The following is an 11372-nucleotide window of genomic DNA, read 5'->3' as shown; positions in this document are numbered from 1 at the left end:
TTGGCAGACATCACAAGACATTCATGACACAACTTTGTAAAAAAGGTCAAATCCTTCTGCAATTAACGTATATATGCGGACTTGCCTTGGTCGATATATATAAAGTCTTTGTTGTTTGCTTGGTGGGCATCCATATTGTTTGCTTGGTGGGCATCCATATATAAAGTCTTTGTTGTTTAATTATTATTTTAAAGATTAATAGTCATCCATGATTTATCTTTTTCGTGTTATTCTTGGACAGATTGACGGAGACACTGAGGGAAAACGTTATTCACTTTTTTAGCATCATGATACAACGTTGCTAAAGGTGAAAGCCTTCTGCAAGCAACGCATATATGCAGACTTGCCGAGAAGTAATTGATATGTCGGCGAGCATCAATTAAAGAACTTGTAGCTTTAAGCTTCCTTGGGAGCTTAACTTGAATGCATAGCCCATACATATACACAGAACAAGAGAAGCTCTGTGCATCCACCAAAAGTAGATAGCAAGAGGCCTATGGAGGCAGCAGCGCAATTGAGGCACATACTGATGAAGATCCTGCCGGCGCCCGAGATGGTGGCACAAAGGAAGGCATTCCGCATCTCAAATCACTTGGAGATGATTCGGGACAGCCTTTGGGTCATCAATTCCTTCGTCATGGATGGTTCTCTACGTGCGCTCGAGCAGCCCGATGTGGCAGAGTGGATGAAGGAAGTGGGTGCGGCCGTTGAGGATGTCCACAACCTACTCGAAAGGATCCTAGACTACTGGAAGCCTAGCAATGAAGATGAAGCAGAAAGGAAGTGGAAGATGATCAACAACTTTTTTCAATCGACGAGCAGCCGCCGATCCATCCTACTAGAGCTCCGAGAGATAGTATGCACGTTGAATTACCTAGCCAATAGGGGAGCTGCTTTTGGCCTCTGGGTGGAGATGATGGATTCCATGGATCCAAGCCATGATGACTACGCTGCAATTATGAGCGAGGAGGTGATGGGAAGTCACGAAGAAACTGTCATAAAGCTCCTTCAAGAACAACACCATTGGAGTCAACGTGACATGATTGCCATAAGAGGTGATGAATACTTTGGGAAGACAACCTTGGCTCGAAAAGTCTACCATCACCCTTGGGTACGCCAGCATTTCCAACGTCGAATATGGTTGGATGCTTCGTCTTTTAACGATTTTAACAGCAATATGATCGCCAAAGAAATCGCAAGATTATTGACCGGGAGGCCATGTACGGACCTCAATTGCTGGAAAATTGTGGACGAACATCTTTATAGAGTTAGATACTTGTTCATCTTGGATAACCTTTATTCATATGGTGCTTCTGGACACAAATTGGACGAACTTGTGCGGAAACTCTTTCATTGGGCAGCACCGGGGAGCAAATTCATTTTCACTGTGTATCCTCCTTACGAATATGAAACGCATTTCTTCTGCGACACATACGACGACTTAAGTCCGCTGCCCGACGGTGCATGGGTAAGATTATTGTTAAAGTATGCAACATTTGTCCATCCAATTGAAGGTAATAACAACCATAAAGTGAAGGTTTCTCCTGCTGCTACTAATATGCTAATTCAATTTGCTAAGAAGTACAGTAGCCAAAACTATGTTCAAAATTTTCTTATACCAAAAGGTATGGGCCTCATGTTTCGACAGAGAGATGTGAGTCAGTGGCAAGAACTAGCTAATGAGTTGCTCATCCGGCATTACCCTTCAACATCCCGACATTTTAGTTTGATGCATTTACATTATTGGCCATTTGGGAGGATACGACGTTTTCTTTATGAGCTATTGTTTGGAGGATCTTCAGTTCCAGGTTATGATGAAGATGTGTTCCATATATTGGTTGCTGAAGGCACTCTAACATATTATTGGTACAAGAGGAACATTGAATTCACGCCATTGGAGTACGGTGTAGATCTATGCTTCTTTAGAATGGAGGTTAGTGGACCTTCGAGGATACCACCGCAATGCCGCCATTTGTATTTACCTATCAATTCTAAAAATATTTCCAAATTTAAAAAAGCCATTGAAGTGGCTAGAGTAGCCAGGAAGCTGAGAACATTGGTTTTACATAGGGAAGAGATAAATGAACATATTTGTCAGATTGAGACGAAGATACTTGAAAGTATGTTTTCAAGTCTCACGAGTTTATGTACGTTAGATATGAGAGCAATCATGATTCAAGGCCTTCCTAGAGCAGTTGTTACATTGCGTTGTTTAAGATACCTCAACCTCGCGGAGAACAAGATAGAAACACTACCTGAATCCATCTGCAATCTCTATAACTTGTGTGTTCTAAATTTATCTAATTGCGAAAAGCTCAAGGAGCTTCCAAGAAGAATCCACGAGCTTAGGAAATTGCAGATTTTGAAACTGTCTTACTGCCTAAGGATTCAGAAGTTGCCGGAGTCGATAATTTGCCTTGTAAATTTGAATGAACTAGATATTGGAGGTTGTTGTAGGCTTTCTGAGTTGCCTGATGATTTGAGCGGCATGAAGAACTTGATGCAGCTTAACATGGCAGGATGTGCAGCATTGACTAGAATGCCTAGTGGAATTAGGCGATGGATAAACTTGCAGTCTCTGAGGGGAATTGATGCCGTGGATGGTCATGGAAATGTCACGTTGTCAGAGTTGCAAGATCTTAGAAATCTTGAATCCCTGCATATACAACACCTTGAAAGATTAGAATTAGATGAATTAAAGAGTGCTACTTTACCTACTTATTTACTGAAGGATCAAGATCTATATGAGTTGGTGCTGCATTGGGAACGGTGGAATGATATGGCTACTAAGGGAACTTCCAATCCCATGGTGCAGCTGTTGGAAGGATTCTTACGTAGCCTACGAGAGTTGAAGGTCTTGCGGATCATTTCATACATGAGCAAGAGACTCCCAACTTGGCTGATGCTCGAGCCCAGGTTGATTGTTCTCAAAAAGTTGAAAAGAGTCGAACTTGTTAATCTTAGGAGGTGTGCGACGCTACCACCACTTGGAGTATTACCTCAGCTTGAGGAAGTTACAATAAGTGGTTTTGATTCAGTTAGAGTAATAGATGATGAATTCTATGGGGAGGATAGAAAACCATTTGTATTTCCTCAGTTGAGGAAACTCACATTCTCTGAAATGCCTAGGCTAGAGATGTGGCTAGGCATGAAGAGCAAGAATAGGCTAGAGAAGTGGCTAGGCATGAAGAGCATAAGACGTCATGGTCTTTTTGCCAAACTTGAGGAATTGACCCTAATTCAGTGCCCAAAGCTCATGGTATTCCTTGTGCAATTTCCAACATCTTCTCAATTGAAGTTGAAATTGTGGTTGAGCAACGAGATGCTAATGCCTACTTCCAAATTCAATTCTTGGTCGAACCTTGGAGGAATCAATATGTTGCAGATATTTGGATGCCAAGAACTGAGAAGTCTACCAAATGATACAAGGGAGATCCACAACCTAAAGACCTTGACAATAATGAATTGCAACAAATTGGAGGCTTTGCCAATTTGGCTCGAACAGTCATGTTTGGAGTCCCTGTGCATATATGGTTGTCGGGCGCTATCATTTATTCCAGAGTAATTGAAAGTCAAGGGTCGACTGAAAAATCTGATTGTTGAAGCATGCCCCAAACTGCAGAGCCAGGTACATTCTTCACTTTGCTGCATTACTATTTTATGCAGGTAGTCCATGTGTAGCTGGACGTAACAACTTGGCTTTTAACTTGCTTTTAGTTATTACTTCAAATATTTGATTTATTTTTTTAGTTATTAAAGTGTTGCAGTTGTGATTTTTGATCAGTTGCGATTTAATTTTTACTTCATAAAATGATAGCTAAAATGAATAGTAGTGTGCAAGGAGAATAATTGGCAATTTCGCTATTTTACTTTGTTTGCAGAAGTACCTAACACATAAATGGAATCCGTTTTCATAAGGGACAATAGTCATGTTGTGACTTCTCCAACTTGTTGTATAAATAGAAGGTTAGACCCTAACGACTCAGTTAGTTTTACTTTGTTGGAATATAATAATCTTACTCTTTTGTTACTCACTCACCTTCCCTTTCGTTATTAAGATAACTAATTGGTCCTTTATTTTGCAGGCCAACTCAGCACATAAACTTTGATGTTATCTATGCTACATCTTCTAACTTGGATGCTTATTTGCACTAGTTATGCATCCCATGGTTTCTTTTAAAGAAAATTAAAAGAACAAGTTTGACAAGAGCATCAGAGTTCTGCACCTACGTTCCAAGTGTTATATGATTTCTTGAGTTGCATTGATCATTACAATTAAATAAGAAATTGAATGGCTTTAGTGAAACTTGGTATGTTGTACTTCCTATGATGTTCTAAGTTCTTTTCCTGTATTTATTTTTAAAAATTCATAAAGACGAATGTTATGTAATGATCTACTATCTTTATTAAGAAGGTAAGGATTTATAAATTTCAACTATTAGTAATGAATGGTAAGTTAGTGATGGAAGGAATAATTTTACAATTACAAAACAAAAATAGTGAAAATGATTTGTTTGATGGAAGAGGCTCTGAGGGGTAATGTGAATCCCGTGTAAATCGACCTGTTATCCTTCCACCGTCGAAAGCGGGCGGGTGTACTTGCTCTGTGAAACCAGCCTGGACCGGTGCCCTCCGCATTATGAACCGGGAGAATCCGATCTTCATCGAATTTTACCAGTTCACAATCAACTTGGATCGGGCAGGTCAACAATTATACATTGGATTCACGCCTCAGAACTCAACCCCACCATCCAAATCATTCATTAACCTCCGCTTGGATCACAAACTGGAGCTACCCAGCTCGACGTTACAAAGGCAAACGATAACCCATATATCGGTTTGATGCAATGTGAAATTAACGATGTGGGACTAAGAGAGCTCGTCTATAGAATTTGAATTGATAAAGGTCGTTTACAGTAGGAAATCTGTACTGCATAATTGTAATTATTTATAGCCCTTGGTTCCCTCTTGTTTAAGTAAGTGCTTATACAAGTATCTCGTCTGTTGGTTCCTTTCGTCAGAAAAAGACTCTGTAGGTCTCTGGCTCCTGCCTACCCAACGAATTCTATATCGAACAGAAGAGTTGAATCCGGAGGAATAATGCAAGAGCCTGATCAATTATAGAAAGCAGCAGCATTGAGTTAGTTGACATCAAATATTCACATAAGATGAACTGTGAAGTACTGGCGGAGATGTGGTGACAATCTGAAAACAGTGAAGGAAAGCTGACCTCCTCTGCAGCCTGCTCCTCTCGCCCCATAACCAAGCTCGGGAGGAAGCTGCAGTGTACACTTGCCACATACGATTTAAAGGCCACACGACCAACATAATAAGCACAGATTATGAATCGAAAACAAAACAAAAAATGGGGGGAAAAACATGTAGAATTTTGCTGCATATCGACGAGCATTGGTGGAATTCCATTTCCATCTACGCCTAGAATCCCTTGATCCCATCTATTTATCACCTCAGCTACGCCCAAAGAGATCAGATAATTTACATCACGAACCCTAAGGTGGAAGACTCTGGATCGGCATGCTATGAACTGATAAGGGAAAAGCACACATTATTTATTTGCACAATGTATCATATAAGCATTTTAATTTTATTTGGATTGTATTAGAGATGATTAATAAATTAATAAATTAATAATATTATTTTTTTTATATTTACCAGTCAAATATATTTTGACCGATAAGTTAATTAAAATTAGAGTGAAATATATATTTATATTTATTAAAAAAAACTAATTAAATATATATTGATTATTAAATTTTTTAAAATACTAACCTAATATATATTTAGTGTATTTTTAAAAATTTATCAGCCATTTATTTTAAAAAATTATCAGTCAATTTATATTTAGTCATTTTTTTAAATAATTACTGGTCATTTATTTGCCTGGTATTTTTTTTAAAAAAAAATATCGACTAAAAATAATGACTGGAAAAAAATTTTATCATCGAAGGATTATCGGCCACATTCGATGAAATTTTTTTGGCTGGTAAGATATATTACTGGCTCAAAAAAAGATATTTTCAGTCATTTCTATTGATGGGTAATCTCACTTTTTGCTCCTAGTAGAGATGGACCGGACTTTAGGTACGAAAGCAGGGGTTTCAGTGGATTAAGTAAAAAACTTACCTAACTAATTCTTTGATTAGAGCCCAGAACAGTCCTATGCAAGATTCGTCTTTATCTCTCTCAGCTCAACTTCAAAGAAAAAAAAAAGGTTTTAGTATTTTCCCAAAGGCGAATCCAAATTTATAAATTTATGAAAGCATACACTATACTTTGATGTAGGATGATGGATTTCCATGGCCGTCCATGTTTGTCGAGCGGCAGTGGCGGATCCAGACAAAAATTTAAAGGGATGCTAGACAAAATTTAAGACAGTGTAGATCCTAAAATCCACATAGTTAGGCACATATATCCTTTGGTCTTCACTAGCTCCTTCAACCTCCCTACCATCTCATATATCTGCTCTGTAGCCTGGTGCGATTGGCGATGCGCTGTGAAAACAAACGTCTTGTTTGATACATATATCCAGCTGCATCTAATCTCCTTCCTTAGTCCTTACCCCATTAGATTGCATTAGTCTCCCGACCTCTTTAGCTTCTTCCAACATTCCATGCGATGCATACATAGTTTCCAAAGTTATGGAGTTCAATCATAAAGAGATTTTGTACCACTTTGCTACTAAGTTCCAAGTTCTTAAACTTCCTACAAGCTGCAAGCAAAGCACCCCACACAGATGAATCAGGATGTATTGGCATTGCATCAATGAATTGCATTGCTTCATCCAAGTGGCCAGCTCGTCCAAGCAAGTCTACCATGCAAGTATAGTACTTGAATCCCTGGTCGACAAGCTCATTATGGTTGCAATATGAAAGAACACTAACGAATGTGATGCAGTTTGGGTCAATCCCCAAATCCATCATTTCATCAAACAATTTGATCACTTTGTATTCATGCCCATGTTGTTAGAAAGCAATTATCATGGATGTCCAAGCGCCCATATTTAATTGCTCCTTTGCCTCATCGAAGGTCCGATATGAACCTTCCAAGCAACAACATTTTGCATACATGGTGATCAAGGAACTCCCAACACATTGGTTTTGGGTACACCTAGTTTTCACTATCAAGTAATGGACTGCAGCACCTTGACCCCATGAAGCTAGCATGGCCAAAGCTTGGAGTAAGGTACAAAAGGAGGTTTCATCTGGAAAAACTCCCTCTCCCACCATATGTAGGAAACAACCACAAGCATCTTCGGGGCAATCGCTTTCAATCCAACCCATCATCATAACATTCCAAGTCACAACCTCCGTTTGAGCATCTGTCGAACACCTTCACAGCGCTTCTTCCAAGCACCAACATTTGCAGTACATGTCAATGAGCGAGTTCCTCACATAGGCCAAAGACGACTCCACTGTAAGCTTAACCGCCAAGTCGTGCACCACTCTCCAAAATCCGATGCTACACACATTTGAACATGTACTCAGCATATTGGACAAGCTCACTTGATTAGGGGTCAAGAGCCCATCATCGTTCAACACCGAGCGAAAAGCTTCCATCTCATCATAGTACAGCTTGTTATAGACAATCCCCACAATCAATGCGTTCCAAGAGACGAGGTTCCTCATAGCCATTTTGTCAAACACCTTTCAGAAATCCCAAACACAGTCGCACTTCGGGTACATGTCGGTCAAGGCGCTAGCGACGTAGACGGCAACCGCGATGCTGTTCCGAAGCACGAGGGCGTGGACTTCGCTGTCGAAGCCATCTGCGTCGGCGTCGATGCAAGCGGGAAGGATGGAGGAGAATGTGTGGGAGTTAGGAGCGGGGGCGGCGGAGGCGTGGAGGTGGGGGAAGAGGCAGAGGGCCTCGAGGAGCCGGCAAGAGTGGGAGATGTGGGCAATGACGGACTTCCAAGCAACGACACTGGAGTAGCAGCAGACGTTGGCGAAGATGAGAAGGGCACGATGGAGTTGTCCAAAGTTGGCATAGAGGTTGGGTTGATGAGCTGGGCATGGAGGCAGGGAGTGCTTCCGGGAGCAAGGGGGTGCTTCCGCACACCCCCGCACCCCCCTGCCTCCGCCACTGTCGAGCGGGGGAAGGCACAGGAGAAGCACCGAATAGTCTGAGAAGATAAGGTCGAGGCAGAGGGTGAGCCGTGATCATTAATTTCTTTCCCCAAGTGGAGGAAGCCAGAAACTCAGTAGGTAGTCGCTGGGGAAATGTCATAGTTGTATTGAATATCATCGTGATGTATGCTAAGGAATTGGGAAAGTATGTGGGTATGAGCTATACCGGAGGTAACCATTCGGAAGACTAAGAGAAAGATTCGAATGGTGAGGTTGAAAAGAGGAGAATGGGGAAAAGACAAAGTCGTTAGAAATTGTAAGTCTGAAGCTCTAGGAGGAAGAAAACAACGAAGACGAAGGGTTTTATAAGTTCGCTAAGGAAACTCTTTAAATACCTCTTTTAACGTGGATCGTTGGATTAGGAAAATGGAAAAGCGGGCTAATGATCAGGGTCGCTGGATCAGAGGATGAGGTGACATGATCCTAGAAAATAGTGCGTCGTTGTTATGTTAGAAAAGTAAGGTGGGCAAACACATGTCACCAATAAGGAGCACATAATTATGACGGATGGGACACATCATTATCGTAAAAAGTTGGTACTTATATCAAGGTAGATTTGCCCATGTCGCTAAGAGGTTGATACTAAGACCGCTTGATGACCGGTCGGCCTTCAGCGGGAGCAGGTCTCTTACCCCTCTACCTTTTCCAAGTGCTTAAGGAACCAGCTAACCTAAAAGTGCGTCCAAGTCTTAGATATTGGTCGGTCTTAGTCCTGCGTATCTAAGAGATTGTCCTTGTCTGGGTGTTCTATCACACACCCAACCCCGAAAAGATGCTCGGCCTAGTGAAAGGTAATTTTGACGAGGTCAAGGGTGATGATCTTTACCACATAAAAAACAAAGTTATAGATTACCGCTATTCATCAAGGAGTACATAGAAACTACTTTAAAATAAAGAAAAAAAATCAGGCGGACATTCTTTAATAAGCCTTTCACGATCAAGAAAGTTTGTATCGGGGGGAGTTGAGGTAGACTTTTCTTGAAGTTGCTTGATTGCACCATCGACTCCATGACTAAGAGCGTTGATGGCGGAATGGACGATTGGTATGTTGAAAGCTTCTAAGGCTAAGAAGGTCTTCTTCCTCTCTTCAAACCGATCATCCTCCCCCTCCTGATAAGAAGTCAGCTCCGCCCGAGCAGTTCTCAGCTCAGTCAAAAGCCTGCTGCTTCAGATTTGCTGGCATTCATAGCGACCAGATAGACATTTTTTTTTTTTTTCAAATTTTCATTTTATTGGACCAGAGTCACGACCTTTTACAGCATGACCAGCACAAATGTCCATTGCTGCAAAACAAAGATTATCACGAGACATGCACAATGGAGAATAGCCAAAGGGTTAAGAGGGTACCGTAGTTAAATCAAAAGAATACTCGTCCATCACCCTGGCCAACATGAGATCGTTCAGCTTGTTCGTGGCGGCCTCCCAAGCTTCTATCAATGGCCCCAACAAAGTACCCGACCACTTGATAGAGGGAAGGACGGTAAGGAGTAGCGGTGTAAAAAAAATCGAATCGAGCCGAATATGTAGAAAAATCTAAGGCTCGAATTCGACTCGAAATAGGTATATTCGAGTTCAAGCTTGATTCAAAGTTCGAAAAATTTAAAATTTTTTGTTCGAATTTGGTTTGAATTAGGGCTCAGGTTCGAGTTCGGCTTAAAAGATTCGAACATGTATGCGAACTATTCGAATTATTGTTCAAAAATAGGTACTCGAAAGGCTCAAAATTTAATTATTTAATATATATTTAACTTATATTAATAAAATATTAAGGCTCACGAGTAGCTCACGAACTATTGAATAATATAATTTGAGCTCGAGTTCGGTTTAAAAAAAAGTTTGAACATGTTCGAGTTTGGCTCAAATTCGATAAATTCTAATACGAATCAAATACTTTTCGAGTTGGCTTGAAAAGCTCATGAGCTTGTTGGATCGAAAAGAATTTAGATATCTCCACAATAGCATGATATTGTCCACTGTGAGCATAAACCCTCATGGTTTTGCTCTTGGGCTCTAGTCAAAAGGCCTCATGCCAATGGAGATATCTTTTTCTCTTATAAACTCATGATCTTTCTCATGTGTTTTCAATGTTGGACTATGTTTGCAACCTTGCAACCCCAACAATCCCCCCCTCAAACAAAGGACCACAGGCTTCCTACGTCCGATCCTCGACCCACTAGGTCTTCCCGCCCCTCAGTCCACCAGACCTACTAGGACTTCCTGCCTAGTGTCTGGTCCTCTTAATCCGAACATAGGAGCCCCTACTTTCTTTGTTCAAGGTCAATATTGTACCCACATGACTCAATCAGACCATAGCTCTTGTGCACAGTCGACGATTAAACCTTCTGACAATTCGGGCTCTGATACCAATTATTGGATCGAAAAGAATTTAGATATCTCCACAATAGCATAATATTATCCACTTTGGGTCTAAGCCCTCATGGTTTTGCTCTTGGGCTCTACCCAAAAGGTCTCATGCCGATGGAGATATCTTTTTCTCTTATAAACCCATGATCTTTTTCCCATGTGTTTTCAATGTGGGACTATATTTGCAACCTTGCAACCCCAACAGAGCTGACTCGATTCATTTACACCCCTAATTAGGAGGCCGGGGCAGGGGAGGATGGGAGGTTATACATGGCCGAGAATGTGTAGAGCATTTTAAGCTCTATATTGGAGGGGAAGGCCAAAGCTCCCTCCAGGGAGGGGATAGGAATGGTAGTTAGTGGTAAAGAAGTACTGACCGTAGACTCGATCGGTTGAGAGGTAACCTCTTGAATGGGACTACTAAGAGGGAGAATGGAGGTAGACGGGCGCACAGATAAGATCTATTCAAAGGATGGAGCCTAGGTCTCCTTTAGGACGGGCGTAAGGTGGTGTGAAGACACATGAGAGATAGATGAGAGTTTCTCAGGAGCTTGAGCAAGGAGGACTAGCCTACACCTCTTATGCCTTGTCTTCAATGGCTCCTCCTCGGAAGAACCCTCAGACATCAAAAGAGGCTCGGTTGGTTGGGCCTCTGGCACGACTGTCTCACTGGGGCTAGCCGCATGGCTGCTAGTCGCCTCGCCAAGAGGAATGACCAATTGCCGAGTCCGCTCGGCTAGCAACTCCTACTCCATTTCAGTAATGCATCTTCTTGCATTTGTATGTGCTTAGAGATCATGCACTCAAAGAAAGCATCCACCGCATAAAACAAATAAAACCTTAGTTAGAGATAATATAATG

General features: G+C 41.4%; 2 protein-coding genes across 2 annotated transcripts; one reads left to right on the top strand and one right to left on the bottom strand.

Annotated features, from left to right (window-relative positions):
• Positions 1-450: 450 nt before the first annotated feature.
• LOC122049280 (putative disease resistance protein RGA3) lies at positions 451-4224 on the top strand. Its single transcript, XM_042610685.1, has 3 exons — positions 451-3628; positions 3882-3966; positions 4086-4224. Exon 1 carries the CDS (start codon positions 497-499, stop codon positions 3563-3565), a length of 3069 nt encoding a protein of 1022 aa, XP_042466619.1. The 5' UTR covers positions 451-496; the 3' UTR covers positions 3566-3628; positions 3882-3966; positions 4086-4224.
• A 2387-nt stretch (positions 4225-6611) lies between these two features.
• On the bottom strand, positions 6612-7652 carry LOC122048448 (pentatricopeptide repeat-containing protein At4g16835, mitochondrial-like). Its single transcript, XM_042610013.1, has 2 exons — positions 7379-7652; positions 6612-6961 (listed from the first exon to the last, which is right to left on the bottom strand). Exons 1-2 carry the CDS (start codon positions 7650-7652, stop codon positions 6612-6614), a joined length of 624 nt encoding a protein of 207 aa, XP_042465947.1.
• Positions 7653-11372: the final 3720 nt, after the last annotated feature.

This window comes from Zingiber officinale, chromosome 2B, assembly GCF_018446385.1.
Source record: "Zingiber officinale cultivar Zhangliang chromosome 2B, Zo_v1.1, whole genome shotgun sequence".
Taxonomy (NCBI): domain Eukaryota; kingdom Viridiplantae; phylum Streptophyta; class Magnoliopsida; order Zingiberales; family Zingiberaceae; genus Zingiber; species Zingiber officinale.
The sequence above is the reverse complement of the archived record's forward strand: the minus strand, read 5'-3'. Positions and strand labels throughout refer to the sequence as shown.